This window comes from Oncorhynchus clarkii, chromosome 33 (assembly GCF_045791955.1).
Source record: "Oncorhynchus clarkii lewisi isolate Uvic-CL-2024 chromosome 33, UVic_Ocla_1.0, whole genome shotgun sequence".
Lineage (NCBI taxonomy): Eukaryota > Metazoa > Chordata > Actinopteri > Salmoniformes > Salmonidae > Oncorhynchus > Oncorhynchus clarkii.
The window spans coordinates 38,122,538-38,149,822 of record NC_092179.1 but is presented as its reverse complement, the minus strand read 5'-3'; the positions used below and the strand labels follow the sequence as shown (position 1 = coordinate 38,149,822).

General features: G+C 47.3%; 3 protein-coding genes across 3 annotated transcripts in view; all 3 read right to left on the bottom strand.

Annotated features, from left to right (window-relative positions):
* Positions 1-27,285, bottom strand: part of LOC139392878 (beta-2-microglobulin-like) — a 321,541-nt gene that overhangs the window by 121,164 nt on the left and 173,092 nt on the right. The window lies entirely within an intron of this gene.
* LOC139392874 (beta-2-microglobulin-like) overlaps positions 1-27,285 on the bottom strand; it is a 613,933-nt gene that overhangs the window by 447,635 nt on the left and 139,013 nt on the right. The window lies entirely within an intron of this gene.
* Positions 1-27,285, bottom strand: part of LOC139392881 (carboxypeptidase M-like) — an 83,327-nt gene that overhangs the window by 37,040 nt on the left and 19,002 nt on the right. Inside the window, exons 3-4 of the mRNA XM_071141199.1 lie at positions 22,393-22,490; positions 4,457-4,626 (exon numbers count right to left, since the gene is read on the bottom strand). Of these exons, the coding sequence (XP_070997300.1) occupies positions 4,457-4,626; positions 22,393-22,490 (268 nt within the window). The remainder of the gene's footprint in view (positions 1-4,456; positions 4,627-22,392; positions 22,491-27,285) is intronic.

Sequence of the window (27,285 nt, the reverse complement as noted above, 5' to 3'; positions counted from 1 at the left end):
AGTCATTGCCGTCATCTCCTCCAATCACTAAAACTTTGGAAACCCAACTTGATGCGTTATTGTATTGTTGCTTAATAATAATTTTTTTTCCCCTGGAAGGGAGACGTCTCTGTTGTTCTAAGAACCATTCCCTGTTTAAAGTTGTTATGGTAACGAGTAGGTGAGAGGTTTTTTTCCACTGTTTGGGGCTGGGATGACTGTGTCAGAGTCAGAGTGTGTGGGTGTCAGTGTCCTGTCCCATCCGGGGAGGACTCCACTGCCAGGGAATGAGATCTGTGTGTGTCCTGTCCCATCCGGGGGGGGGGGGGGGGGGGGGTAGGAATCCACTGCCATGGGAATAACATCTGTGTGAGTCGATGTGAGTGTGTCACTGTTTGGGGCTGGGTGTGTGTGTGTGTGTCCTGTCCCATCCGGGGGGAATCCACTGCCAGGGAATGGGATCTGTGTGTGTGTGTGTGTGTGTGTGTGTGTGTGTGTGTGTGTGTATAAATGCAAGTGTTTGTTAGTGAAAGAGTGTTTGTGTGTCAGAGAGAAGAGAGACAGAGCGAGAGAGAGAGAGTCTGTTTTCAGGCCGTGGCTTCCTGCCACTCGCCCACATCAGAGTGTTGTGGGTGAGCGCTGTAGAGGTGTTGTGTCTACAAACATCTCAGATAAAACTCCAGGATCTGTTAATGGGTGTGTGTCACTGCCTCCCTTCCAAATGAAACCCTATTCCCTACAGTGCCTTGCGAAAGTATTCGGCCCCCTTGAACTTTGCGACCTTTTGCCACATTTCAGACTTCAAACATAAAGATATAAAACTGTATTTTTTTGTGAAGAATCAACAACAAGTGGGACACAATCATGAAGTGGAACGACATTTATTGGATATTTCAAACTTTTATATATAAATCAAAAACTGAAAAATTGGGCGTGCAAAATTATTCAGCCCCCTTAAGTTAATACTTTGTAGCGCCACCTTTTGCTGCGATTACAGCTGTAAGTCGCTTGGGGTATGTCTCTATCAGTTTTGCACATCGAGAGACTGAAATTTTTTCCCATTCCTCCTTGCAAAACAGCTCGAGCTCAGTGAGGTTGGATGGAGAGCATTTGTGAACAGCAGTTTTCAGTTCTTTCCACAGATTCTCGATTGGATTCAGGTCTGGACTTTGACTTGGCCATTCTAACACCTGGATATGTTTATTTTTGAACCATTCCATTGTAGATTTTGCTTTATGTTTTGGATCATTGTCTTGTTGGAAGACAAATCTCCGTCCCAGTCTCAGGTCTTTTGCAGACTCCATCAGGTTTTCTTCCAGAATGGTCCTGTATTTGGCTCCATCCATCTTCCCATCAATTTTAACCATCTTCCCTGTCCCTGCTGAAGAAAAGCAGGCCCAAACCATGATGCTGCCACCACCATGTTTGACAGTGGGGATGGTGTGTTCAGGGTGATGAGCTGTGTTGCTTTTACGCCAAACATAACATTTTGCATTGTTGCCAAAAAGTTCAATTTTGGTTTCATCTGACCAGAGCACCTTCTTCCACATGTTTGGTGTGTCTCCCAGGTGGCTTGTGGCAAACTTTAAACAACACTTTTTATGGATATCTTTAAGAAATGGCTTTCTTCTTGCCACTCTTCCATAAAGGCCAGATTTGTGCAATATACGACTGATTGTTGTGGACAGAGTCTCCCACCTCAGCTGTAGATCTCTGCAGTTCATCCAGAGTGATCATGGGCCTCTTGGCTGCATCTCTGATCAGTCTTCTCCTTGTATGAGCTGAAAGTTTAGAGGGACGGTCTTGGTAGATTTGCAGTGGTCTGATACTCCTTCCATTTCAATATTATCGCTTGCACAGTGCTCCTTGGGATGTTTAAAGCTTGGGAAATCTTTTTGTATCCTAATCCGGCTTTAAACTTCTTCACAACAGTATCTCGGGCCTGCCTGGTGTGTTCCTTGTTCTTCATGATGCTCTCTGCGCTTTTAACGGACCTCTGAGACTATCACAGTGCAGGTGCATTTATACGGAGACTTGATTACACACAGGTGGATTGTATTTATCATCATTAGTCATTTAGGTCAACATTGGATCATTCAGAGATCCTCACTGAACTTCTGGAGAGAGTTTGCTGCAGTGAAAGTAAAGGGGCTGAATAATTTTGCACGCCCAATTTTTCAGTTTTTGATTTGTTCAAAAAGTTTGAAATATCCAATAAATGTCGTTCCACTTCATGATTGTGTCCCACTTGTTGTTGATTCTTCACAAAAAAATACAGTTTTATATCTTTATGTTTGAAGCCTGAAATGTGGCAAAAGGTCGCAAAGTTCAAGGGGGCCGAATACTTTCGCAAGGCACTGTATGTAGCGTGCCAACGGAACCCTATTCTCTATGTAGCGGGCCAACGGAACCCTATTCCCTATGTAGCAGATCACTTTTACCCAGGGGCCATTTGGGATGTACACTTTCACTGCCTTCGCTGGTGATTCACTGGGGTCTCAGTAACCATTCTGCTGTTTACACCCTGAACCATCCTATAGCTGTTCTGTTCTGGTCTACTGAGCAACACAACAGGCCAGACCTGCAGCCACTCCATCTACCCAGCCACTCCATCCATCCACCCAGCCACTCCATCCACCCAGCCACTCCATCCACCCACCCACCCAGCCACTCCATCCACCCAGCCACTCCACCCACTCCATCCACCCAGCCACTCCATCCACCCACCCACCCACCCAGCCACTCCATCCATCCAGCCACTCCATCCACCCACCCACCCAGCCACTCCACCCACCCACCCACCCAGCCAGCCACTCCATCCACCCACCCAGCCACCCACCCAGCCACTCCATCCACCCAGCCACCCACTCCATCCACCCAGCCACCCCACCCACCCACCCAGCCACCCACCCAGCCACCCCATCCACCCACCCAGCCACTCCATCCACCCACCCAGCCACTCCATCCACCCACCCAGCCACTCCATCCACCCACCCAGCCACTCCATCCAACCAGCCAGCCACTCCATCCACCCAGCCACCCAGCCACTCCATCCATCCAGTAATCCTCTAAAGTCTTACTGCCACAACTCTATCCAGACAGTAGAACTCAATTTGACCTGGGTCTCCTATAGAGTGCACTAGTTTTAACCACATCCCTATGGTGCACTATATAGGGAATAGGGTGTATTGGGTAACCCTATATATTTAAAAAAAATCTTTATTGGTGTGGTCTGGAGAAATGTAACCACTGTTAAATCCATGGACAGAGCTATAGATGCTGACCGACCCTCTAGGAGATCAACACGATACTGTGAAACCGACACTGAGGCACTTTGTCTGGATGAGTGACACCACGTAGTCGGACGGTCAGATGTATTCACTCAAACACACCTAAACACATTGGAAAGCTCTACAACACCAAGTCAGACTGGACCAAGGCTGTGAGTTGGTTTTGAAGTTACTGTACAGTGTCAGAAGGGACAGATGGATCTTATTGACTTTAAGAGACAACCCATGATGTCCCTCCATCCACGGTGACTAAGACAACCCATGATGTCCCTCCATCCACGGTGACTAAGACAACCCATGATGTCCCTCCATCCACGGTGACTAAGACACAACCCATGATGCCCCTCCATCCACGGTGACTAAGACAACCCATGATGTCCCTCCATCCACGGTGACTAAGACACAACCCATGATGTTCCTCTATCCACGGTGACTAAGAGACAACCCACGATGTCCCTCCATCCACGGTGACTAAGACAACCCATGATGTCCCTCCATCCACGGTGACTAAGAGACAACCCACAATGTTCCTCCATCCACGGTGACTAAGACACAACCCATGATGTCCCTCCATCCACGGTGACTAAGAGACAACCCATGATGTCCCTCCATCCACTGTGACTAAGACACAACCCATGATGTCCCTCCATCCACGGTGACCGTAAGACACAACCCATGATGTCCCTCCATCCACTGTGACTAAGACACAACCCATGATGTCCCTCCATCCACGGTGACTAAGACACAACCCATGATGTTCCTCTATCCACGGTGACTAAGAGACAACCCACGATGTCCCTCCATCCACGGTGACTAAGACAACCCATGATGTCCCTCCATCCACGGTGACTAAGAGACAACCCACAATGTTCCTCCATCCACGGTGACTAAGACACAACCCATGATGTCCCTCCATCCACGGTGACTAAGAGACAACCCATGATGTCCCTCCATCCACTGTGACTAAGACACAACCCATGATGTCCCTCCATCCACTGTGACTAAGACACAACCCACGATGTCCCTCCATCCACGGTGACTAAGACAACCCATGATGTCCCTCCATCCACGGTGACTAAGAGACAACACATGATGTCCCTCCATCCACGGTGACTAAGATACAACCCATGATGTCCCTCCATCCACGGTGACTAAGACTCAACCCATGATGTCCCTCACTATCTCACCTCCCCTGGGAGTACATGCAGTCTCTGCTGGAGGACTCGAAGCCGTCTGGGTTCATGGAAACCAGGATGTGGACGCGGGTGCTGTTCAGGAGGCGGGTCACCAGCGGGTCGCTAAGGTAACCACGGGTCAGGTGATCGATCAGCTGGAGCAGGAGAACTCTGCCCACCACCTAAAAAAAAAGAGATGCAATTGATACAGTTACAACCATAGAGATCCTATTGACTTAGTAGAGGGCCATGTCATAAACCCTCAACGTTCCAGAACGGGAAGAAAATAAAAAGGCATGCGATATTGGAAGTTCTATAATAGAATTATAGTCAACCTAAAATCTGGTCATATAATTATAAATACATTTTATACAGGAAGAAAATAAAAAGGCATGCGATATTGGAAATTCTATAATAGAACTATAGTCAACCTAAAATATGGTCATATGATTATAAATACATTTTATACAGGTTTTATACCAATTGTCTGTACAACTACTGGTGAACCCACATTCTACTGTCTGAGACCCCCCCCCCCCCCCCCCCCCCCCCCCCACTACTGGTGAACCCACATTCTACTGTCTGAGACCCCCCCCCCCCCCCCACTACTGGTGAACCCACATTCTACTGTCGTGGACCCCCCCCCCCCCCCCCACTACTGGTGAACCCACATTCTACTGTCTGAGACCCCCCCCCCCCCCCCCACACTACTGGTGGACCCACATTCTACTGTCTGAGACCCCCCCCCCACTACTGGTGAACCCACATTCTACTGTCTGAGACCCCCCCCCCCCCCACTACTGGTGAACCCACATTCTACTGTCTGAGACCCCCCCCCCACTACTGGTGAACCCACATTCTACTGTCTGAGACCCCCCCCCCACTACTGGTGAATCCACATTCTACTGTCTGAGACCTTCCCCCCACTACTGGTGAACCCACATTATACTGTCTGAGACCTTCCCCCCTACCACCCACTACTGGTGAACCCACATTCTACTGTCTGAGACCTCCCCCCACTACTGGTGAACCCACATTCTGTCTGAGACCCCCCCCCCCCACTACTGGTGAACCCACATTCTACTGTCTGAGAAATGTAGGCTCTTAAAAACCCTTGAGACCCCGCCATCCTTCCCCCCCACCATCCACCCCTCCCTCCGTCCCTCGGATTGGATCTTAGCATGACTAATCCTCGTTGACCTTAAGACCAGCACGTATTTCCATTTAGTCTGAGTTTTGATCAAATCTGCCCTCTCAAAATATCTGCTACTTACTAAGCAACCAGCTAAACTAATCCTCTACATGGTTAATGTGGTCCTGCTGTTAACCAACCAGCTAAACTAATCCTCTACACTGTTAATGTGGTCCTGCTGTTAACCAACCAGCTAAACTAATCCTCTACATGGTTAATGTGGTCCTGCCGTTAACCAACCAGCTAAACTAATCCTCTACATGGTTAATGTGGTCCTTCTGTTAACCAACCAGCTAAACTAATCCTCTACATGGTTAATGTGGTCCTGCTGTTAACCAACCAGCTAAACTAATCCTCTACATGGTTAATGTGGTCCTGCTGTTAACCAACCAGCTAAACTAATCCTCTACACGGTTAATGTGGTCCTTCTGTTAACCAACCAGCTAAACTAATCCTCTACATGGTTAATGTGGTCCTGCTGTTAACCAACCAGCTAAACTAATCCTCTACATGGTTAATGTGGTCCTGCTGTTAACCAACCAGCTAAACTAATCCTCTACATGGTTAATGTGGTCCTGCTGTTAACCAACCAGCTAAACTAATCCTCTACATGGTTAATGTGGTCCTGCTGTTAACCAACCAGCTAAACTAATCCTCTACATGGTTAATGTGGTCCTGCTGTTAACCAACCAGCTAAACTAATCCTCTACATGGTTAATGTGGTCCTGCTGTTAACCAACCAGCTAAACTAATCCTCTACATGGTTAATGTGGTCCTGCTGTTAACCAACCAGCTAAACGAATCCTCTACACTGTTAATGTGGTCCTGCTGTTAACCAACCAGCTAAACTAATCCTCTACATGGTTAATGTGGTCCTTCTGTTAACCAACCAGCTAAACTAATCCTCTACATGGTTAATGTGGTCCTGCTGTTAACCAACCAGCTAAACTAATCCTCTACATGGTTAATGTGGTCCTGCTGTTAACCAACCAGCTAAACTAATCCTCTACATGGTTAATGTGGTCCTGCTGTTAACCAACCAGCTAAACTAATCCTCTACATGGTTAATGTGGTCCTGCTGTTAACCAACCAGCTAAACTAATCCTCTACACTGTTAATGTGGTCCTGCTGTTAACCAACCAGCTAAACGAATCCTCTACATGGTTAATGTGGTCCTGCTGTTAACCAACCAGCTAAACTAATCCTCTACATGGTTAATGTGGTCCTTCTGTTAACCAACCAGCTAAACTAATCCTCTACATGGTTAATGTGGTCCTTCTGTTAACCAACCAGCTAAACTAATCCTCTACATGGTTAATGTGGTCCTGCTGTTAACCAACCAGCTAAACTAATCCTCTACATGGTTAATGTGGTCCTTCTGTTAACCAACCAGCTAAACTAATCCTCTACATGGTTAATGTGGTCCTGCTGTTAACCAACCAGCTAAACTAATCCTCTACATGGTTAATGTGGTCCTTCTGTTAACCAACCAGCTAAACTAATCCTCTACATGGTTAATGTGGTCCTGCTGTTAACCAACCAGCTAAACTAATCCTCTACACTGTTAATGTGGTCCTGCTGTTAACCAACCAGCTAAACTAATCCTCTACATGGTTAATGTGGTCCTGCTGTTAACCAACCAGCTAAACTAATCCTCTACACTGTTAATGTGGTCCTGCTGTTAACCAACCAGCTAAACTAATCCTCTACATGGTTAATGTGGTCCTGCTGTTAACCAACCAGCTAAACTAATCCTCTACATGGTTAATGTGGTCCTGCTGTTAACCAACCAGCTAAACTAATCCTCTACATGGTTAATGTGGTCCTGCTGTTAACCAACCAGCTAAACTAATCCTCTACATGGTTAATGTGGTCCTGCTGTTAACCAACCAGCTAAACGAATCCTCTACACTGTTAATGTGGTCCTGCTGTTAACCAACCAGCTAAACTAATCCTCTACATGGTTAATGTGGTCCTTCTGTTAACCAACCAGCTAAACTAATCCTCTACATGGTTAATGTGGTCCTGCTGTTAACCAACCAGCTAAACTAATCCTCTACATGGTTAATGTGGTCCTGCTGTTAACCAACCAGCTAAACTAATCCTCTACATGGTTAATGTGGTCCTGCTGTTAACCAACCAGCTAAACTAATCCTCTACATGGTTAATGTGGTCCTGCTGTTAACCAACCAGCTAAACTAATCCTCTACACTGTTAATGTGGTCCTGCTGTTAACCAACCAGCTAAACGAATCCTCTACATGGTTAATGTGGTCCTGCTGTTAACCAACCAGCTAAACGAATCCTCTACATGGTTAATGTGGTCCTGCTGTTAACCAACCAGCTAAACTAATCCTCTACATGGTTAATGTGGTCCTGCTGTTAACCAACCAGCTAAACTAATCCTCTACACGGTTAATGTGGTCCTGCTGTTAACCAACCAGCTAAACTAATCCTCTACATGGTTAATGTGGTCCTTCTGTTAACCAACCAGCTAAACTAATCCTCTACATGGTTAATGTGGTCCTTCTGTTAACCAACCAGCTAAACTAATCCTCTACATGGTTAATGTGGTCCTGCTGTTAACCAACCAGCTAAACTAATCCTCTACATGGTTAATGTGGTCCTTCTGTTAACCAACCAGCTAAACTAATCCTCTACATGGTTAATGTGGTCCTGCTGTTAACCAACCAGCTAAACTAATCCTCTACATGGTTAATGTGGTCCTTCTGTTAACCAACCAGCTAAACTAATCCTCTACATGGTTAATGTGGTCCTGCTGTTAACCAACCAGCTAAACTAATCCTCTACACTGTTAATGTGGTCCTGCTGTTAACCAACCAGCTAAACTAATCCTCTACATGGTTAATGTGGTCCTGCTGTTAACCAACCAGCTAAACTAATCCTCTACACTGTTAATGTGGTCCTGCTGTTAACCAACCAGCTAAACTAATCCTCTACATGGTTAATGTGGTCCTGCTGTTAACCAACCAGCTAAACTAATCCTCTACATGGTTAATGTGGTCCTGCTGTTAACCAACCAGCTAAACTAATCCTCTACATGGTTAATGTGGTCCTGCTGTTAACCAACCAGCTAAACTAATCCTCTACATGGTTAATGTGGTCCTGCTGTTAACCAACCAGCTAAACTAATCCTCTACATGGTTAATGTGGTCCTTCTGTTAACCAACCAGCTAAACTAATCCTCTACACTGTTAATGTGGTCCTTCTGTTAACCAACCAGCTAAACTAATCCTCTACATGGTTAATGTGGTCCTGCTGTTAACCAACCAGCTAAACTAATCCTCTACATGGTTAATGTGGTCCTTCTGTTAACCAACCAGCTAAACTAATCCTCTACATGGTTAATGTGGTCCTGCTGTTAACCAACCAGCTAAACCAATCCTCTACATGGTTAATGTGGTCCTTCTGTTAACCAACCAGCTAAACTAATCCTCTACATGGTTAATGTGGTCCTGCTGTTAACCAACCAGCTAAACCAATCCTCTACATGGTTAATGTGGTCCTTCTGTTAACCAACCAGCTAAACTAATCCTCTACATGGTTAATGTGGTCCTGCTGTTAACCAACCAGCTAAACTAATCCTCTACACTGTTAATGTGGTCCTGCTGTTAACCAACCAGCTAAACTAATCCTCTACATGGTTAATGTGGTCCTGCTGTTAACCAACCAGCTAAACTAATCCTCTACACTGTTAATGTGGTCCTGCTGTTAACCAACCAGCTAAACTAATCCTCTACATGGTTAATGTGGTCCTGCTGTTAACCAACCAGCTAAACTAATCCTCTACATGGTTAATGTGGTCCTTCTGTTAACCAACCAGCTAAACTAATCCTCTACATGGTTAATGTGGTCCTGCTGTTAACCAACCAGCTAAACTAATCCTCTACACTGTTAATGTGGTCCTGCTGTTAACCAACCAGCTAAACTAATCCTCTACATGGTTAATGTGGTCCTGCTGTTAACCAACCAGCTAAACTAATCCTCTACACTGTTAATGTGGTCCTGCTGTTAACCAACCAGCTAAACTAATCCTCTACATGGTTAATGTGGTCCTGCTGTTAACCAACCAGCTAAACTAATCCTCTACATGGTTAATGTGGTCCTGCTGTTAACCAACCAGCTAAACTAATCCTCTACATGGTTAATGTGGTCCTGCTGTTAACCAACCAGCTAAACTAATCCTCTACATGGTTAATGTGGTCCTGCTTTTAACCAACCAGCTAAACTAATCCTCTACATGGTTAATGTGGTCCTTCTGTTAACCAACCAGCTAAACTAATCCTCTACACTGTTAATGTGGTCCTTCTGTTAACCAACCAGCTAAACTAATCCTCTACATGGTTAATGTGGTCCTGCTGTTAACCAACCAGCTAAACTAATCCTCTACATGGTTAATGTGGTCCTTCTGTTAACCAACCAGCTAAACTAATCCTCTACATGGTTAATGTGGTCCTGCTGTTAACCAACCAGCTAAACCAATCCTCTACATGGTTAATGTGGTCCTTCTGTTAACCAACCAGCTAAACTAATCCTCTACATGGTTAATGTGGTCCTGCTGTTAACCAACCAGCTAAACTAATCCTCTACACTGTTAATGTGGTCCTGCTGTTAACCAACCAGCTAAACTAATCCTCTACATGGTTAATGTGGTCCTGCTGTTAACCAACCAGCTAAACTAATCCTCTACACTGTTAATGTGGTCCTGCTGTTAACCAACCAGCTAAACTAATCCTCTACATGGTTAATGTGGTCCTGCTGTTAACCAACCAGCTAAACTAATCCTCTACATGGTTAATGTGGTCCTGCTGTTAACCAACCAGCTAAACTAATCCTCTACACGGTTAATGTGGTCCTGCTGTTAACCAACCAGCTAAACTAATCCTCTACATGGTTAATGTGGTCCTGCTGTTAACCTTCTTCAGTCTGTATAACAATCACACTGCTGCTCACCTGGCTCTGCCGTCAACCCCCTGGCGCCGCCCTCAACCCCCTGGCGCCGCCTTCAACCCCCTGACGCCGCCCTCAACCACCTGACGCCGCCCTCAACCCCCTGGCGCCGCCCTCAACCCCCTGGCGCCGCCCTCAACCCCCTGGCGCCGCCCTCAACCCCCTGGCGCCGCCCTCAACCCCCTGGCGCCGCCCTCAACCCCCTGGCGCCGCCCTCAACCCCCTGGCGCCGCCCTCAACCCCCTGGCGCCGCCCTCAACCCCCTGGCGCCGCCCTCAACCACCTGGCGCCGCCCTCAACCCCCTGACGCCGCCCTCAACCACCTGGCGCCGCCCTCAACCACCTGACGCCGCCCTCAACCACCTGGCGCCGCCCTCAACCACCTGGCGCCGCCCTCAACCCCCTGACGCCGCCCTCAACCACCTGGCGCCGCCCTCAACCACCTGACGCCGCCCTCAACCACCTGGCGCCACCCTCAACCCCCTGGCGCCTCCCTCAACCCCCTGGCGCCGCCCTCAACCCCCTGGCGCCTCCCTCACCCCCCTGGCGCCGCCCTCAACCCCCTGGCGCCGCCCTCAACCACCTGACGCCGCCCTCAACCACCTGTCGCCGCCCTCAACCCCCTGGTGCCGCCCTCAACCCCCTGACGCTGCCTGACAACATATTTGAACTGTTCAAGCCCTCAAGATAGATGGGGCAAACTTCAAAACAGAGAAACAGGGTGTACTGGACTGTGATATAACAGTATAACATGCATGATAAGAGCCAAGAGAAACTCATTAGAAGACAGCTGAGATGTGAATAGTTTGGTTCAAGGTTAATAGCATTGGATCAAGGTTAAAAATGCCACGATACAAGTTGTTCTTGATTTGCTAAGACATTGTGGATGGACCACCATTACTGCAAGCTCTGTATGTGTGATTGAAGAGGAGTCATCATCGTTTTAGAGGGTTTTGTTTGCTAAGTCCCATGTCACGTCTCTATATTCAAATGGGTCTATAAGTCAAATGATTCTGTGCCAAACATGTCAGTTTTGGGGGCAGTGTCACCTGTTTTGAAGAGGCTGAATAACATTTGAAGAAAGGAGCACGATTAGTTTATTTCATTTCTACTCAATCTGCCGAGGAGAAGGAAAGTAGTTCACCTACTGGTCCAAAGATCAAACACACAGAATGGTTAACTCCCGTTAGTAATGATTGTCACAAATAGAAAACCCTGGCTAGAACTCCAGAGCTTCCGGAACTAGAATCAGGGGAGCTAACGGAATTCATATGGTTCCATCCCTAAGCAACAGCACATTGTAGTTCCATTGTGTCTCCGTCCACTGAGCACTGTGGTATTCTAGAATGCTCCATTCTATTCAGGCTACAACAGTGGAGCACGGCTAGCCCTCAGGCCTAGTCTTCTGAATGGATAGTCAGAGAGAAAAAAATGAATGAGTGTGTGTGTGTGTGTGTGTGTACCCGTCAGAGCAGCAGAACATGTCCTGTGTGCCCCCAGGTGAAGTAGAGGCAGTGTGACATCGCCGTGACATCGCTCTGCTACATCCCAGCTGGGGGGAAATGAGAGGAAAGGCCTCATCTGGTATCTCTTAACCATGTCCATTCAGCTTAGAGGAAGGAGCTACAGTAATATTACATCCTATTCCCTATACAGGGCACTACTTTACAGTAGAGCCCAGGGTCCTGGTCAGTAGTGCCCTACATAGTGGATAGGGTGCTATTTGTGACGGTCCTTAAGGCTGCTCCCGGGGACTGACTGACTACTGATCTATGCTGGGATTTGGAAGTCTAGTTACAGTGAAGCCTGGAGGGGATGGAGGAGGGGGGTTTAGGTCCCTCAGTGCCAAGTGCTGGTCCAGTCAGAGAGCAGCAGTAGTGCTGGCCCTGTCTGATAGGACGAGTAATGCTGGCCCTGCCTGATAGGACGAGTAATGCTGGCCCTGCCTGATAGGACGAGTAATGCTGGCCCTGCCTGATAGGACGAGTAATGCTGGCCCTGCCTGATAGGACGAGTAATGCTGGCCCTGCCTGATAGGACGAGTAATGCTGGCCCTGTCTGACTGTAGGAGTAATGCTGGCCCTGTCTGACTGTAGGAGTAATGCTGGCCCTGTCTGATAGGAGGAGTAATGCTGGCCCTGTCTGATAGGAGGAGTAGTGGGAGAGGAGAGGATTGGAGAGTGTTACATTACAGATGTGGGTTGAGTCCCAAATCAGACCCTATGTAATGCATTCATTTTTACAAGACCCCTGTCAGAAATAGTGTACTACATAGGGAATAGAGCGCCATTTGGGACAGAGCCGTGATGTACCCCTTCAGGGGTAGTTCAGCTGTCAGGTGTACAACATTGGACTCTAGAAACAGAAGCATACCCTCCACCCCTCCCCTAAACTATTGACAGCCCTAGGGGGGCTAACCACCCCTCCCATAAACTGTTGACAACCCTAGGGTGGCTCTAACCACCCCTCCCCTAAACTGTTGACAACCCCAGGGTGGCTCTAACCACGTCTCCCCTAAACTGTTGACACCCCAGGGTGGCTCTAACCACCCCTCCCCTAAACTGTTGACAACCCTAGGGTGGCTCTAACCACCCCTCCCCTAAACTGTTGACAACCCTAGGGTTGCTCTAACCACCCCTCCCCTAAACTGTTGACAACCCTAGGGTGGCTCTAACCACCCCTCCCCTAAACTGTTGACAACCCTAGGGTGGCTCTAACCACCCCTCCCCTAAACTGTTGACAACCCTAGGGTGGCTCTAACCACCCCTCCCCTAAACTGTTGACAGCCCTAGGGTGGCTCTAACCACCCCTCCCCTAAACTGTTGACAGCCCTAGGGTGGCTAACCACCCCTCCCCTAAACTGTTGACAACCCTAGGGTGGCTCTAACCACCCCTCCCCTAAACTGTTGACAACCCTAGGGTGGCTCTAACCACCCCTCCCCTAAACTGTTGACAACCCTAGGGTGGCTCTAACCACACAGCCACGCTCCTCTCCTCATAACACCATCAGAAACCAAGCAGCGCCGACTCTCCTCATAAAACCATCAGAAACCAAGCAGCGCCGACTCTCCTCATAAAACCATCAGAAACCAAGCAGCGCCGACTCTCCTCATAAAACCATCAGAAACCAAGCAGCGCCGACTCTCCTCATAAAACCATCAGAAACCAAGCAGCGCCGACTCTCCTCATAAAACCATCAGAAGCCAAGCAGCGCCGACTCGCCTCATAAAACCATCAGAAGCCAAGCAGCGCCGACTCTCGTCATAAAACCATCAGAAACCAAGCAGCGCCGACTCTCCTCATAAAACCATCAGAAACCAAGCAGCGCCGACTCGCCTCATAAAACCATCAGAAACCAAGCAGCGCCGACTCGCCTCATAAAACCATCAGAAGCCAAGCAGCGCCGACTCTCCTCATAAAACCATCAGAAACCAAGCAGCGCCGACTCTCCTCATAAAACCATCAGAAACCAAGCAGCGCCGACTCTCCTCATAAAACCATCAGAAACCAAGCAGCGCCGACTCGCCTCATAAAACCATCAGAAACCAAGCAGCGCCGACTCGCCTCATAAAACCATCAGAAACCAAGCAGTGCCGACTCGCCTCATAAAACCATCAGAAGCCAAGCAGCGCCGACTCTCCTCATAAAACCATCAGAAGCCAAGCAGCGCCGACTCTCCTCATAAAACCATCAGAAACCAAGCAGCGCCGACTCTCCTCATAAAACCATCAGAAACCAAGCAGCGCCGACTCTCCTCATAAAACCATCAGAAACCAAGCAGCGCCGACTCTCCTCATAAAACCATCAGAAACCAAGCAGCGCCGACTCTCCTCATAAAACCATCAGAAACCAAGCAGCGCCGACTCTCCTCATAAAACCATCAGAAGCCAAGCAGCGCCGACTCTCCTCATAAAACCATCAGAAACCAAGCAGCGCCGACTCTCCTCATAAAACCATCAGAAACCAAGCAGCGCCGACTCTCCTCATAAAACCATCAGAAACCAAACAGCGCCGACTCTCCTCATAAAACCATCAGAAACCAAGCAGCGCCGACTCTCCTCATAAAACCATCAGAAGCCAAGCAGCGCCGACTCTCCTCATAAAACCATCAGAAACCAAGCAGCGCCGACTCTCCTCATAAAACCATCAGAAACCAAGCAGCGCCGACTCTCCTCATAAAACCATCAGAAGCCAAGCAGCGCCGACTCTCCTCATAAAACCATCAGAAACCAAGCAGCGCCGACTCTCCTCATAAAACCATCAGAAACCAAGCAGCGCCGACTCGCCTCATAAAACCATCAGAAACCAAGCAGCGCCGACTCTCCTCATAAAACCATCAGAAGCCAAGCAGCGCCGACTCTCCTCATAAAACCATCAGAAACCAAGCAGCGCCGACTCTCCTCATAAAACCATCAGAAACCAAGCAGCGCCGACTCTCCTCATAAAACCATCAGAAACCAAGCAGCGCCGACTCTCCTCATAAAACCATCAGAAGCCAAGCAGCGCCGACTCTCCTCATAAAACCATCAGAAATCAAACCAAGCAGCGCCGACTCTCCTCATAAAACCATCAGAAATCAAACCAAGCAGCGCCGACTCTCCTCATAAAACCATCAGAAACCAAGCAGCGCCGACTCGCCTCATAAAGTTGCAAAGTTGAGAGTAAAAATAGAAACACTACTACTACTACTGAGAGAGAGAGAATATTCACAGCAGTGTTTATACCTCGCTAACAGCTCGTTCTAACAGCCGTGTTTTTCCCTCAGCCAGCCAGAAGCGACATCATTTAAGACAGAAGTAAAATGGTCAAATGGAGGTGGAAATGTGTCTACTGGCTTAATGCGTCCCAAATAGCACACTATTCCCTATGTAGTGCACTTCTTTTGATAGGGATCAGGTAAAAAAATTAAATAATAATAGTGCACTATAAAAGAGAAATAGGGTGCCATTTGTTTTTGGTTTAAATTTAGTTCTAGGCCCTCTCCTCCTCTCTCTATAAACCAAGTCACTCTGCTCCCTCATATGGTCTCTCCCATCACTGCTATGAGGATGACACTCAGCTACTCTTCTCCTTCTGACACCCAGGTGTCGACAGGTATCTCTGCGTGCCAGACAGACATCTCAGCTTGGATGTCGGCCCACTACCTTAAGGTCAACAACACGGAGCTGCTCTTCCTCCCGGGGGAAGCGCCTGTTCGGTCCAAGACCTCTCCATCCCGGTTGACAACTCCACGGCGTCCCCCTTCCAGAGCATAAACAACCTTAGCGTGACCCTGGACAACACCCAGTCAACCTCTGCAAACATCAAAGCAGCGACTCGCTCCTTCAGGTTCAGTACGACCCTTCTTCCACCACTAGCTGTCTTGGGGCCTCTCAGTCTACTACTACCACTAGCTGTCTTGGGGCCTCTCAGTCTACCACCACCACCACTAGCTGTCTTGGGGCCTCAGTCTACTACTACCTCCACCACTAGCTGTCTTGGGGCCTCTCAGTCTACTACTACCACCACCACTAGCTGTCTTGGGGCCTCTCAGTCTACTACTACTACCACCACTAGCTGTCTTGGGGCCTCTCAGTCTACTACTACCACCACCACTAGCTGTCTTGGGGCCTCTCAGTCTACTACTACTACCACTAGCTGTCTTGGGGCCTCTCAGTCTACTACCACCACTAGCTGTCTTGGGGCCTCTCAGTCTACTACTACTACCACTAGCTGTCTTGGGGCCTCTCAGTCTACTACCACCACTAGCTGTCTTGGGGCCTCTCAGTCTACTACCACCACTAGCTGTCTTGGGGCCTCTCAGTCTACTACTACCACTAGCTGTCTTGGGGCCTCTCAGTCTACTACCACCACTAGCTGTCTTGGGGCCTCAGTCTACTACTACCACTAGCTGTCTTGGGGCCTCTCAGTCTACTACCACCACTAGCTGTCTTGGGGCCTCAGTCTACTACTACTACCACCACCACTAGCTGTCTTGGGGCCTCTCAGTCTACTACCACCACTAGCTGTCTTGGGGCCTCAGTCTACTACCACCACCACTAGCTGTCTTGGGGCCTCAGTCTACCACCACCACTAGCTGTCTTGGGGCCTCAGTCTACTACCACCACCACCACTAGCTGTCTTGGGGCCTCAGTCTACTACCACCACCACTAGCTGTCTTGGGGCCTCAGTCTACTACTACCACCACCACTAGCTGTCTTGGGGCCTCTCAGTCTACTACCACCACCACTAGCTGTCTTGGGGCCTCAGTCTACTACTACTACCACCACTAGCTGTCTTGGGGCCTCTCAGTCTACTACCACCACTAGCTGTCTTGGGGCCTCAGTCTACTACCACCACCACTAGCTGTCTTGGGGCCTCAGTCTACCACCACCACTAGCTGTCTTGGGGCCTCAGTCTACTACCACCACCACTAGCTGTCTTGGGGCCTCAGTCTACTACCACCACCACTAGCTGTCTTGGGGCCTCAGTCTACTACTACCACCACCACTAGCTGTCTTGGGGCCTCAGTCTACTACCACCACCACTAGCTGTCTTGGGGCCTCAGTCTACTACTACTACCACCACTAGCTGTCTTGGGGCCTCAGTCTACTACCACCACCACCACTAGCTGTCTTGGGGCCTCTCAGTCTACTACCACCACCACTAGCTGTCTTGGGGCCTCAGTCTACTACCACCACCACTAGCTGTCTTGGGGCCTCTCAGTCTACTACCACCACCACTAGCTGTCTTGGGGCCTCAGTCTACTACCACCACCACTAGCTGTCTTGGGGCCTCAGTCTACTACCACCACCACTAGCTGTCTTGGGGCCTCAGTCTACTACCACCACCACCACTAGCTGTCTTGGGGCCTCAGTCTACTACCACCACCACTAGCTGTCTTGGGGCCTCAGTCTACTACCACCACCACTAGCTGTCTTGGCGCCTCAGTCTACTACCACCACCACTAGCTGTCTTGGGGCCTCAGTCTACTACCACCACCACTAGCTGTCTTGGGGCCTCAGTCTACTACTACCACCACCACTAGCTGTCTTGGGGCCTCAGTCTACTACTACCACCACCACTAGCTGTCTTGGGGCCTCAGTCTACTACTACCATCACCACTAGCTGTCTTGGGGCCTCTCAGTCTACCACCACCACTAGCTGTCTTGGGGCCTCAGTCTACTACTACTACCACCACCACTAGCTGTCTTGGGGCCTCAGTCTACTACCACCACCACTAGCTGTCTTGGGGCCTCTCAGTCTACCACCACCACTAGCTGTCTTGGGCCTCTCAGTCTACTACTACCACCACCACTAGCTGTCTTGGGGCCTCTGTCTACTACCACCACCGCCACTAGCTGTCTTGGGGCCTCTCAGTCTACCACCACCACTAGCTGTCTTGGGGCCTCTCAGTCTACCACCACCACTAGCTGTCTTGGGGCCTCTCAGTCTACTACTACCACCACCACTAGCTGTCTTGGGGCCTCTGTCTACTACCACCACCGCCACTAGCTGTCTTGGGGCCTCTCAGTCTACTACTACCACCACCACTAGCTGTCTTGGGGCCTCTCAGTCTACTACTACCACCACCACTAGCTGTCTTGGGGCCTCTCAGTCTACTACTACCACCACCACTAGCTGTCTTGGGGCCTCTCAGTCTACCACCACCACCACTACCACTACTAGCTGTCTTGGGGCCTCTCAGTCTACTACTACCATCACCACCACCACCACCACCACTAGCTGTCTTGGGGCCTCTCAGTCTACTACTACCACCACTACCTGTCTTGGGGCCTCTCAGTCTACTACTACCATCACCACCACCACCACCACTAGCTGTCTTGGGGCCTCAGTCTACTACTACCACCACCACCACTAGCTGTCTTGGGGCCTCAGTCTACTACTACTACCACCACTAGCTGTCTTGGGGCCTCTCAGTCTACTACCACCACCACTAGCTGTCTTGGGGCCTCAGTCTACTACTACTACCACCACTAGCTGTCTTGGGGCCTCAGTCTACTACCACCACCACCACTAGCTGTCCTGGGGCCTCTCAGTCTACTACCACCACCACTAGCTGTCTTGGGGCCTCAGTCTACTACTACCACCACCACTAGCTGTCTTGGGGCCTCAGTCTACTACTACCACCACCACTAGCTGTCTTGGGGCCTCAGTCTACTACCACCACCACCACTAGCTGTCTTGGGGCCTCAGTCTACTACCACCACCACCACTAGCTGTCTTGGGGCCTCAGTCTACAACTACCACCACCACTAGCTGTCTTGGGTTCTCTCAGTCTACTACCACCACCACTAGCTGTCTTGGGGCCTCAGTCTACTACCACCACCACCACTAGCTGTCTTGGGGCCTCAGTCTACTACTACCACCACCACTAGCTGTCTTGGGGCCTCAGTCTACTACCACCACCACCACTAGCTGTCTTGGGGCCTCTCAGTCTACTACCACCACCACTAGCTGTCTTGGGGCCTCAGTCTACTACCACCACCACTAGCTGTCTTGGGGCCTCTCAGTCTACTACCACCACCACTAGCTGTCTTGGGGCCTCTCAGTCTACTACCACCACCACTAGCTGTCTTGGGGCCTCTCAGTCTACTACCACCACCACTAGCTGTCTTGGGGCCTCAGTCTACTACTACCACCACCACTAGCTGTCTTGGGGCCACTCAGTCTACTACAACCATCACCACCACTAGCTGTCTTGGGGCCTCTCAGTCTACTACTACCATCACCACCACCACCACTAGCTGTCTTGGGGCCTCTCAGTCTACTACTACCATCACCACCACTAGCTGTCTTGGGGCCTCTCAGTCTACTACTACCATCACCACCACCACCACTACTAGCTGTCTTGGGGCCTCTCAGTCTACTACTACCACCACCACCACCACCACTAGCTGTCTTGGGGCCTCTCAGTCTGAGTCATAGTACCGTTAGCTGTCTTAGGGCCTTTAAGTCTTCTAGCAGCAGACTCCTCAGAGTCACGTCTATTTACAGTAAGTCTTATTTCCACTTATTACACACCCTCCATTTTGTCACAAGTCCATTCCATCTCACTAAAGTAGGGGTCAACCATTTCTATCTGCAGGCGTCGTGGTGTGGGTGCAGGCTTTTGTCCCAACCAAGCAGTAACACACCTGACCTGATTTAACTAATCAGTCTTAAAGGGATATGTCGGCATTTTAGCAACGAGGCCCTTTGTCTACTTCCCCAGAGTCAGATGAACTTGTCGATGTCCAGTATTAAAGAAGTTCGATGTAGGTTCGCTAGCAACTGCACTAGCGCTAGCTAGCAACTGCACTCGTTAGCAACTTGCTTCAAACTACACGCTGAGACAAATTTTATCCACAAGTTCATCTGACTCTGGGGAAAGTAGATAAAAAGGGCCTCAATGCCAAAATCCCGAAATATCCCTTTAATTAAAAGACTAGGATAAGCCAATAATCTGAACGAGGTGTGTTACTGCTGGGCTGGATCACAGACATACACCCATATTGTCTCTTTGCGGTTGAGATCGGCCATCACTGTTCTGAAGGAAGCTTCTGACTGGGCGTTCAACAGGTGGAACTGCAGGATGGTGCAACAGAGTTAAAAACGGTTCATTCCCTTCCAACTGACACATTTCAAGATGGCGTCTTTCAAGCTGACAAACAGGAAACCTGTACATACCTTTTACAACCCCTTCCTGCAATCAAATGACCACATTGTCCTCTAGACTACCGGGAACATCATTCATATTTTTCATAATTCATAAACAATTTTATTAAAATGTCGAAAATCTGGTGTTTCTATTTCAAGCAGTTGTGTTATATTTCAGTTTTCTGTGATGTATATAAAGTGTAATATTAGGAAGCAAACTCAAAATGTAATACATTTCAACTCTGTATCTGACATGGTACAAGTGTCTTCTTCTTTAAGGCCATATCCATGTGTGAGGTGTACACTTTAGTGTTTCAGACTACCCAGAATCCCTCTGTGACCCTGTCTTTTTGAACCCTTTTCTTCATTGTAGAATAATAGTGAAGACATCGAGACTATGAAATAACACAAGATAGTTGAGAGAATGCCAAGAATATGCAAAGCTGTCAAGGCAACGAGTAGCTACTTTGAAGAATCTGAAATACATTTTGATTAAACAAATCAAAATATCATTTTTTTTGTTCCAGATTCTTCAAAGTAGCTACTCTTTGCCTTGATGACAGCTTTGCACATTCTTGGCATTCTCTCAACTATCTGTGTTATTTCATAGTCTCGATGTCTTCACTATTATTCTACAATGTAGAAAACTGTAAAAATAAAGAAAAACCCTGGAATGAGTAGGTGTCCAAACCTTTGACTGGTACTGTATATACATAGACCGTAAAAACACATTTGTCCCTATGGGGACAATGAAGTAAACTATGAGCACGTTTTAGTTTAAAAAACAAACATGATACGTAGTTGTTTATCTTATTACTAATAAAGCCTGTTAGTGTTTGTTTATTACAGTAATGCTGAAGAGCAGCTTTCTCTCCCTCTCTGTGCGTATCTGCTGTGCGTATCTGCTGTGCGTTGGCCGGAGTCTTCTCGACCTCATTCCTCTTCATCAGATTTCCCGGTCTGAGAGTAGAGTGGTGTCGCTATCTCCTGCAAAGAGGGTTTAATTCAGACCCCTGGAGGAGGACTGGGACTTACAATGGAGCCCCGGGGGAAACCAGACCGGAGGAGACCCGAGGAAACCAGACAGGAGGAGAACCTAGGGAACCAGAGTGGAGGAGACCCGAGGGAACCAGAGTGGAGGAGACCCGGGGGAAACCAGACAGGAGGAGACCCGAGGGAACCAGAGTGGAGGAACGGAGGGTGATAGGGAGGGGATGGAAGAAAGACTAGAGATCAAGAAGGGGGGGGGGGGGGCAGTGTGAAAAGAGCCCCTCTTCAACCTCCTCCTGCTGGGGTCACAGTCAGCTGCTCCTCCGTGGCCCTCCAGGCCCCAGAGCCCTCAGCTTCACCAACTCTTTGTGGTCCCAGCCCCCGCCCTCTCTTTCCCACAGGCCACGGACTGAAGGACGGGGACACACACACACGGCATGTCCCTCCAGACATAATGAGGAAACATCTCTATTTAAGGACCTCTCCATCCATCTCCACACAACCCTAACCACAGTGTGTGAGTCTGCAGCAGTCCACCCCTGCTTCCACATTTAGCAAGGCCAAAGGAAAGAGGAGGACATGCAAGGCTGAGTTGTTTTTGTTTGATATGAGAGGGAGGCCCCCTCGTCTACATTCATTTGATTTCCTGTTTGGTAAAGCAAGAGTAAACCACTGACTAGTATCATCTCTATAACCTCTCCCCTCTGGGGAGGGGGGGGGGGGCTTTAGTGAACAGTATGATCTCTCTCCTCTGGGGGGGGGGGGGCTTTAGTGAACAGTATGATCTCTCGCCCCTGGGGGGGGGGGGGTTAGAGAACAGTATCATCTCTATATCCTCTCTCCTCTGGTGGTGGTGGGTGGGTGGGGTGGGGGGGGGGGGCTTTAGAGAACAGTATCACCTCTATATCCTCTCTCCTCTGGTGGGTGGGGGGGGGGGTTTAGTGAACAGGAATGGTGATGGCTTGGACCTGGATTGGACAGCTGACTAGGAACACATTTATTAAATGACTTAATGCTACTACGCCAAATATCTTCTGTCTGTGTGTGTCTCTGTGTGTGTGTCTCTGTGTGTGTGTCTGTGTGTGTGTGTGTCTCTGTGTGTGTCTGTGTATCTGTGTGTGTATCTGTGTGTGTCGGCGCTTCCATGATGAGCTTACCTCATTTCCATGCATATTCCCAACATATTTGAATTCAGGAATTCCCATCCGGTGCTCAGCCGGATTCTTTCCCAGAATGAGCACCCAGAGGTCTCTCCCTGCCAACAAACAACAGCACCATTATACAGAGGAATCACCAAGATATTTACTCATCAAATCAATTCAACCTTGTGCGCCAGTGTGTTCGTGGGACGGCCTGTTTTTTCCCCACCAGCCCCTAGAGCAGGACAGAATATTATTCAAATAGTGTTTTTGATTTCGTGGACTGGCACCTGGCAACTCAATGTCAGCTCACAGCTCCCTCTCCTCCTCTGCCCCCTCTCCTCCGCCCCCCCCCCCCCTCCCCCCCTCCCCCAACGTCTCAATAACCTCAAATAGTGTTCAATAGGAAGAGAATGAAACTCCCTCTATCCCAGCTCAACCAATCCAACGCTTTTACATTTTGTGGGCTATACAGTGAAGGAATGTGCACTTCAGGAGGTAGTATAGATTATTGTCCTGTATGAGAGAGACTTCCTGTGTTCCAGTATTTGTCAGAGGGATGTCAGAGCTCTACCACACAACACGTCTGAACCTGCTCCGTGGCCAGTACGTCAGGCAGCAGTGAGTAATCCTCAAGACGAGCTGCTTCTGGCCGCAGGATAGAAACTCTGTTCCCCTTTCATCATAACAACTAGAGTAGCAGACTACAGGATAGAAACTCTGTTCTCCTTTCATCACAACAACTAGAGTAGCAGACTACAGGATAGAAACTCTGTTCTCCTTTCATCACAACAACTAGAGTAGCAGACTACAGGATAGAAACTCTGTTCTCCTTTCATCACAACAACAACTAGAGTAGCAGACTACAGGATAGAAACTCTGTTCTCCTTTCATCACAACAACAACTAGAGTAGCAGACTACAGGATAGAAACTCTGTTCTCCTTTCATCACAACAACAACAACTATAGTAGCAGACGACAGGATAGAAACTCTGTTCTCCTTTCATCATAACAACTAGAGTAGCAGACTACAGGATAGAAACTCTGTTCTCCTTTAATCATAACAACTAGAGTAGCAGACTACAGGATAGAAACTCTGTTCTCCTTTCATCACAACAACAACTAGAGTAGCAGACTACAGGATAGAAACTCTGTTCTCCTTTCATCACAACAACAACTAGAGTAGCAGACTACAGGATAAAAACTGTTCTCCTTTCATCACAACAACAACTATAGTAACAGACTACAGGATAGAAACTCTGTTCTCCTTTCATCACAACAACTAGAGTAGCAGACTACAGGATAGAAACTCTGTTCTCCTTTCATCATAACAACAACAACTATAGTAGCAGACTACAGGATAGAAACTCTGTTCTCCTTTCATCACAACAACAACTAGAGTAGCAGACTACAGGATAGAAACGCTGTTCTCCTTTCATCATTACAACTACTAGAGTAGCAGACTACAGGATAGAAACTCTGTTCTCCTTTCATCACAACAACAACTATAGTAGCAGACTACAGGATAGAAACGCTGTTCTCCTTTCATCATAACAACAACTAGAGTAGCAGACTACAGGATAGAAATGCTGTTCTCCTTTAATCACAACAACTATAGTAGCAGACTACAGGATAGAAACGCTGTTCTCCTTTCATCATAACAACAACTAGAGTAGCAGACTACAGGATAGAAACTCTGTTCTCCTTTAATCATAACAACTAGAGTAGCAGACTACAGGATAGAAACTCTGTTCTCCTTTAATCATAACAACAACTAGAGTAGCAGACTACAGGATAGAAACGCTGTTCTCCTTTAATCACAACAACTATAGTAGCAGACTACAGGATAGAAACGCTGTTCTCCTTTCATCATAACAACAACTAGAGTAGCAGACTACAGGATAGAAACTCTGTTCTCCTTTCATCATAACAACTAGAGTAGCAGACTACAGGATAGAAACTCTGTTCCCCTTTCATCACAACAACAACTATAGTAGCAGACTACAGGATAGAAACGCTGTTCTCCTTTAATCACAACAACTATAGTAGCAGACTACAGGATAGAAACGCTGTTCTCCTTTAATCACAACAACTATAGTAGCAGACTACAGGATAGAAACTGTTCTCCTTTCATCATAACAACAACTAGAGTAGCAGACTACAGGATAGAAACTGTTCTCCTTTCATCATAACAACAACTAGAGTAGCAGACTACAGGATAGAAACTCTGTTCCCCTTTCATCACAACAACAACTATAGTAGCAGACTACAGGATAGAAACGCTGTTCTCCTTTAATCACAACAACTATAGTAGCAGACTACAGGATAGAAACTGTTCTCCTTTCATCATAACAACAACTATAGTAGCAGACTACAGGATAGAAACTCTGTTCTCCTTTCATCATTACAACTACTAGAGTAGCAGACTACAGGATAGAAACTCTGTTCATCATAACAACTATAGTAACAGACTACAGGATAGAAACGCTGTTCTCCTTTCATCATAACAACAACAACTAGAGTAACAGACTACAGGATAGAAACGCTGTTCTCCTTTCATCATAACAACAACAACTAGAGTAACAGACTACAGGATAGAAACTGTTCTCCTTTAATCATAACAACAACTAGAGTAGCAGACTACAGGATAGAAACGCTGTTCTCCTTTAATCATAACAACTATAGTAGCAGACTACAGGATAGAAACGCTGTTCTCCTTTAATCATAACAACTATAGTAGCAGACTACAGGATAGAAACGCTGTTCTCCTTTCATCATAACAACAACAACTAGAGTAACAGACTACAGGATAGAAACTCTGTTCTCCTTTCATCATAACAACTACTAGAGTAGCAGACTACAGGATAGAAACTCTGTTCATCATAACAACTATAGTAACAGACTACAGGATAGAAACGCTGTTCTCCTTTCATCATAACAACAACAACTAGAGTAACAGACTACATGATAGAAACTCTGTTCTCCTTTCATCATAACAACAACTAGAGTAGCAGACTACAGGATAGAAACGCTGTTCTCCTTTAATCATAACAACTATAGTAGCAGACTACAGGATAGAAACTGTTCTCCTTTCATCATAACAACTAGAGTAGCAGACTACAGGATAGAAACGCTGTTCTCCTTTAATCACAACAACTAGAGTAGCAGACTACAGGATAGAAACTGTTCTCCTTTCATCATAACAACAACTAGAGTAGCAGACTACAGGATAGAAACTCTGTTCTCCTTTCATCACAACAACTATAGTAGCAGACTACAGGATAGAAACTCTGTTCTCCTTTCATCATAACAACAACTAGAGTAGCAGACTACAGGATAGAAACGCTGTTCTCCTTTAATCACAACAACTATAGTAGCAGACTACAGGATAGAAACGCTGTTCTCCTTTCATCATAACAACAACTAGAGTAGCAGACTACAGGATAGAAACTCTGTTCTCCTTTCATCACAACAACAACTATAGTAGCAGACTACAGGATAGAAACGCTGTTCTCCTTTCATCATAACAACAACTAGAGTAGCAGACTACAGGATAGAAACGCTGTTCTCCTTTAATCACAACAACTATAGTAGCAGACTACAGGATAGAAACGCTGTTCTCCTTTCATCATAACAACAACTAGAGTAGCAGACTACAGGATAGAAACGCTGTTCTCCTTTAATCACAACAACTATAGTAGCAGACTACAGGATAGAAACTCTGTTCTCCTTTCATCACAACAACTATAGTAGCAGACTACAGGATAGAAACGCTGTTCTCCTTTAATCACAACAACTATAGTAGCAGACTACAGGATAGAAACGCTGTTCTCCTTTCATCATAACAACAACTAGAGTAGCAGACTACAGGATAGAAACGCTGTTCTCCTTTAATCACAACAACTATAGTAGCAGACTACAGGATAGAAACGCTGTTCTCCTTTCATCATAACAACAACTAGAGTAGCAGACTACAGGATAGAAACTCTGTTCTCCTTTCATCATAACAACTAGAGTAGCAGACTACAGGATAGAAACTCTGTTCCCCTTTCATCACAACAACAACTAGAGTAGCAGACTACAGGATAGAAACGCTGTTCTCCTTTAATCACAACAACTATAGTAGCAGACTACAGGATAGAAACTGTTCTCCTTTCATCATAACAACAACTAGAGTAGCAGACTACAGGATAGAGACTCTGTTCTCCTTTCATCATCATAACAACTATAGTAGCAGACTACAGGATAGAAACGCTGTTCTCCTTTCATCATAACAACAACAACTAGAGTAACAGACTACAGGATAGAAACTGTTCTCCTTTCATCATAACAACTAGAGTAGCAGACTACAGGATAGAGACTCTGTTCCCCTTTCATCATAACAACTATAGTAGCAGACTACAGGATAGAAACGCTGTTCTCCTTTCATCATAACAACAACTAGAGTAGCAGACTACAGGATAGAAACTCTGTTCTCCTTTCATCACAACAACTACTAGAGTAGCAGACTACAGGATAGAAACGCTGTTCTCCTTTCATCATAACAACTATAGTAGCAGACTACAGGATAGAAACGCTGTTCTCCTTTAATCATAACAACTATAGTAGCAGACTACAGGATAGAAACGCTGTTCTCCTTTCATCATAACAACTACTAGAGTAGCAGACTACAGGATAGAAACTCTGTTCATCATAACAACTATAGTAACAGACTACAGGATAGAAACGCTGTTCTCCTTTCATCATAACAACAACAACTAGAGTAACAGACTACAGGATAGAAACGCTGTTCTCCTTTCATCATAACAACAACTAGAGTAGCAGACTACAGGATAGAAACGCTGTTCTCCTTTAATCATAACAACTATAGTAGCAGACTACAGGATAGAAACGCTGTTCTCCTTTAATCAC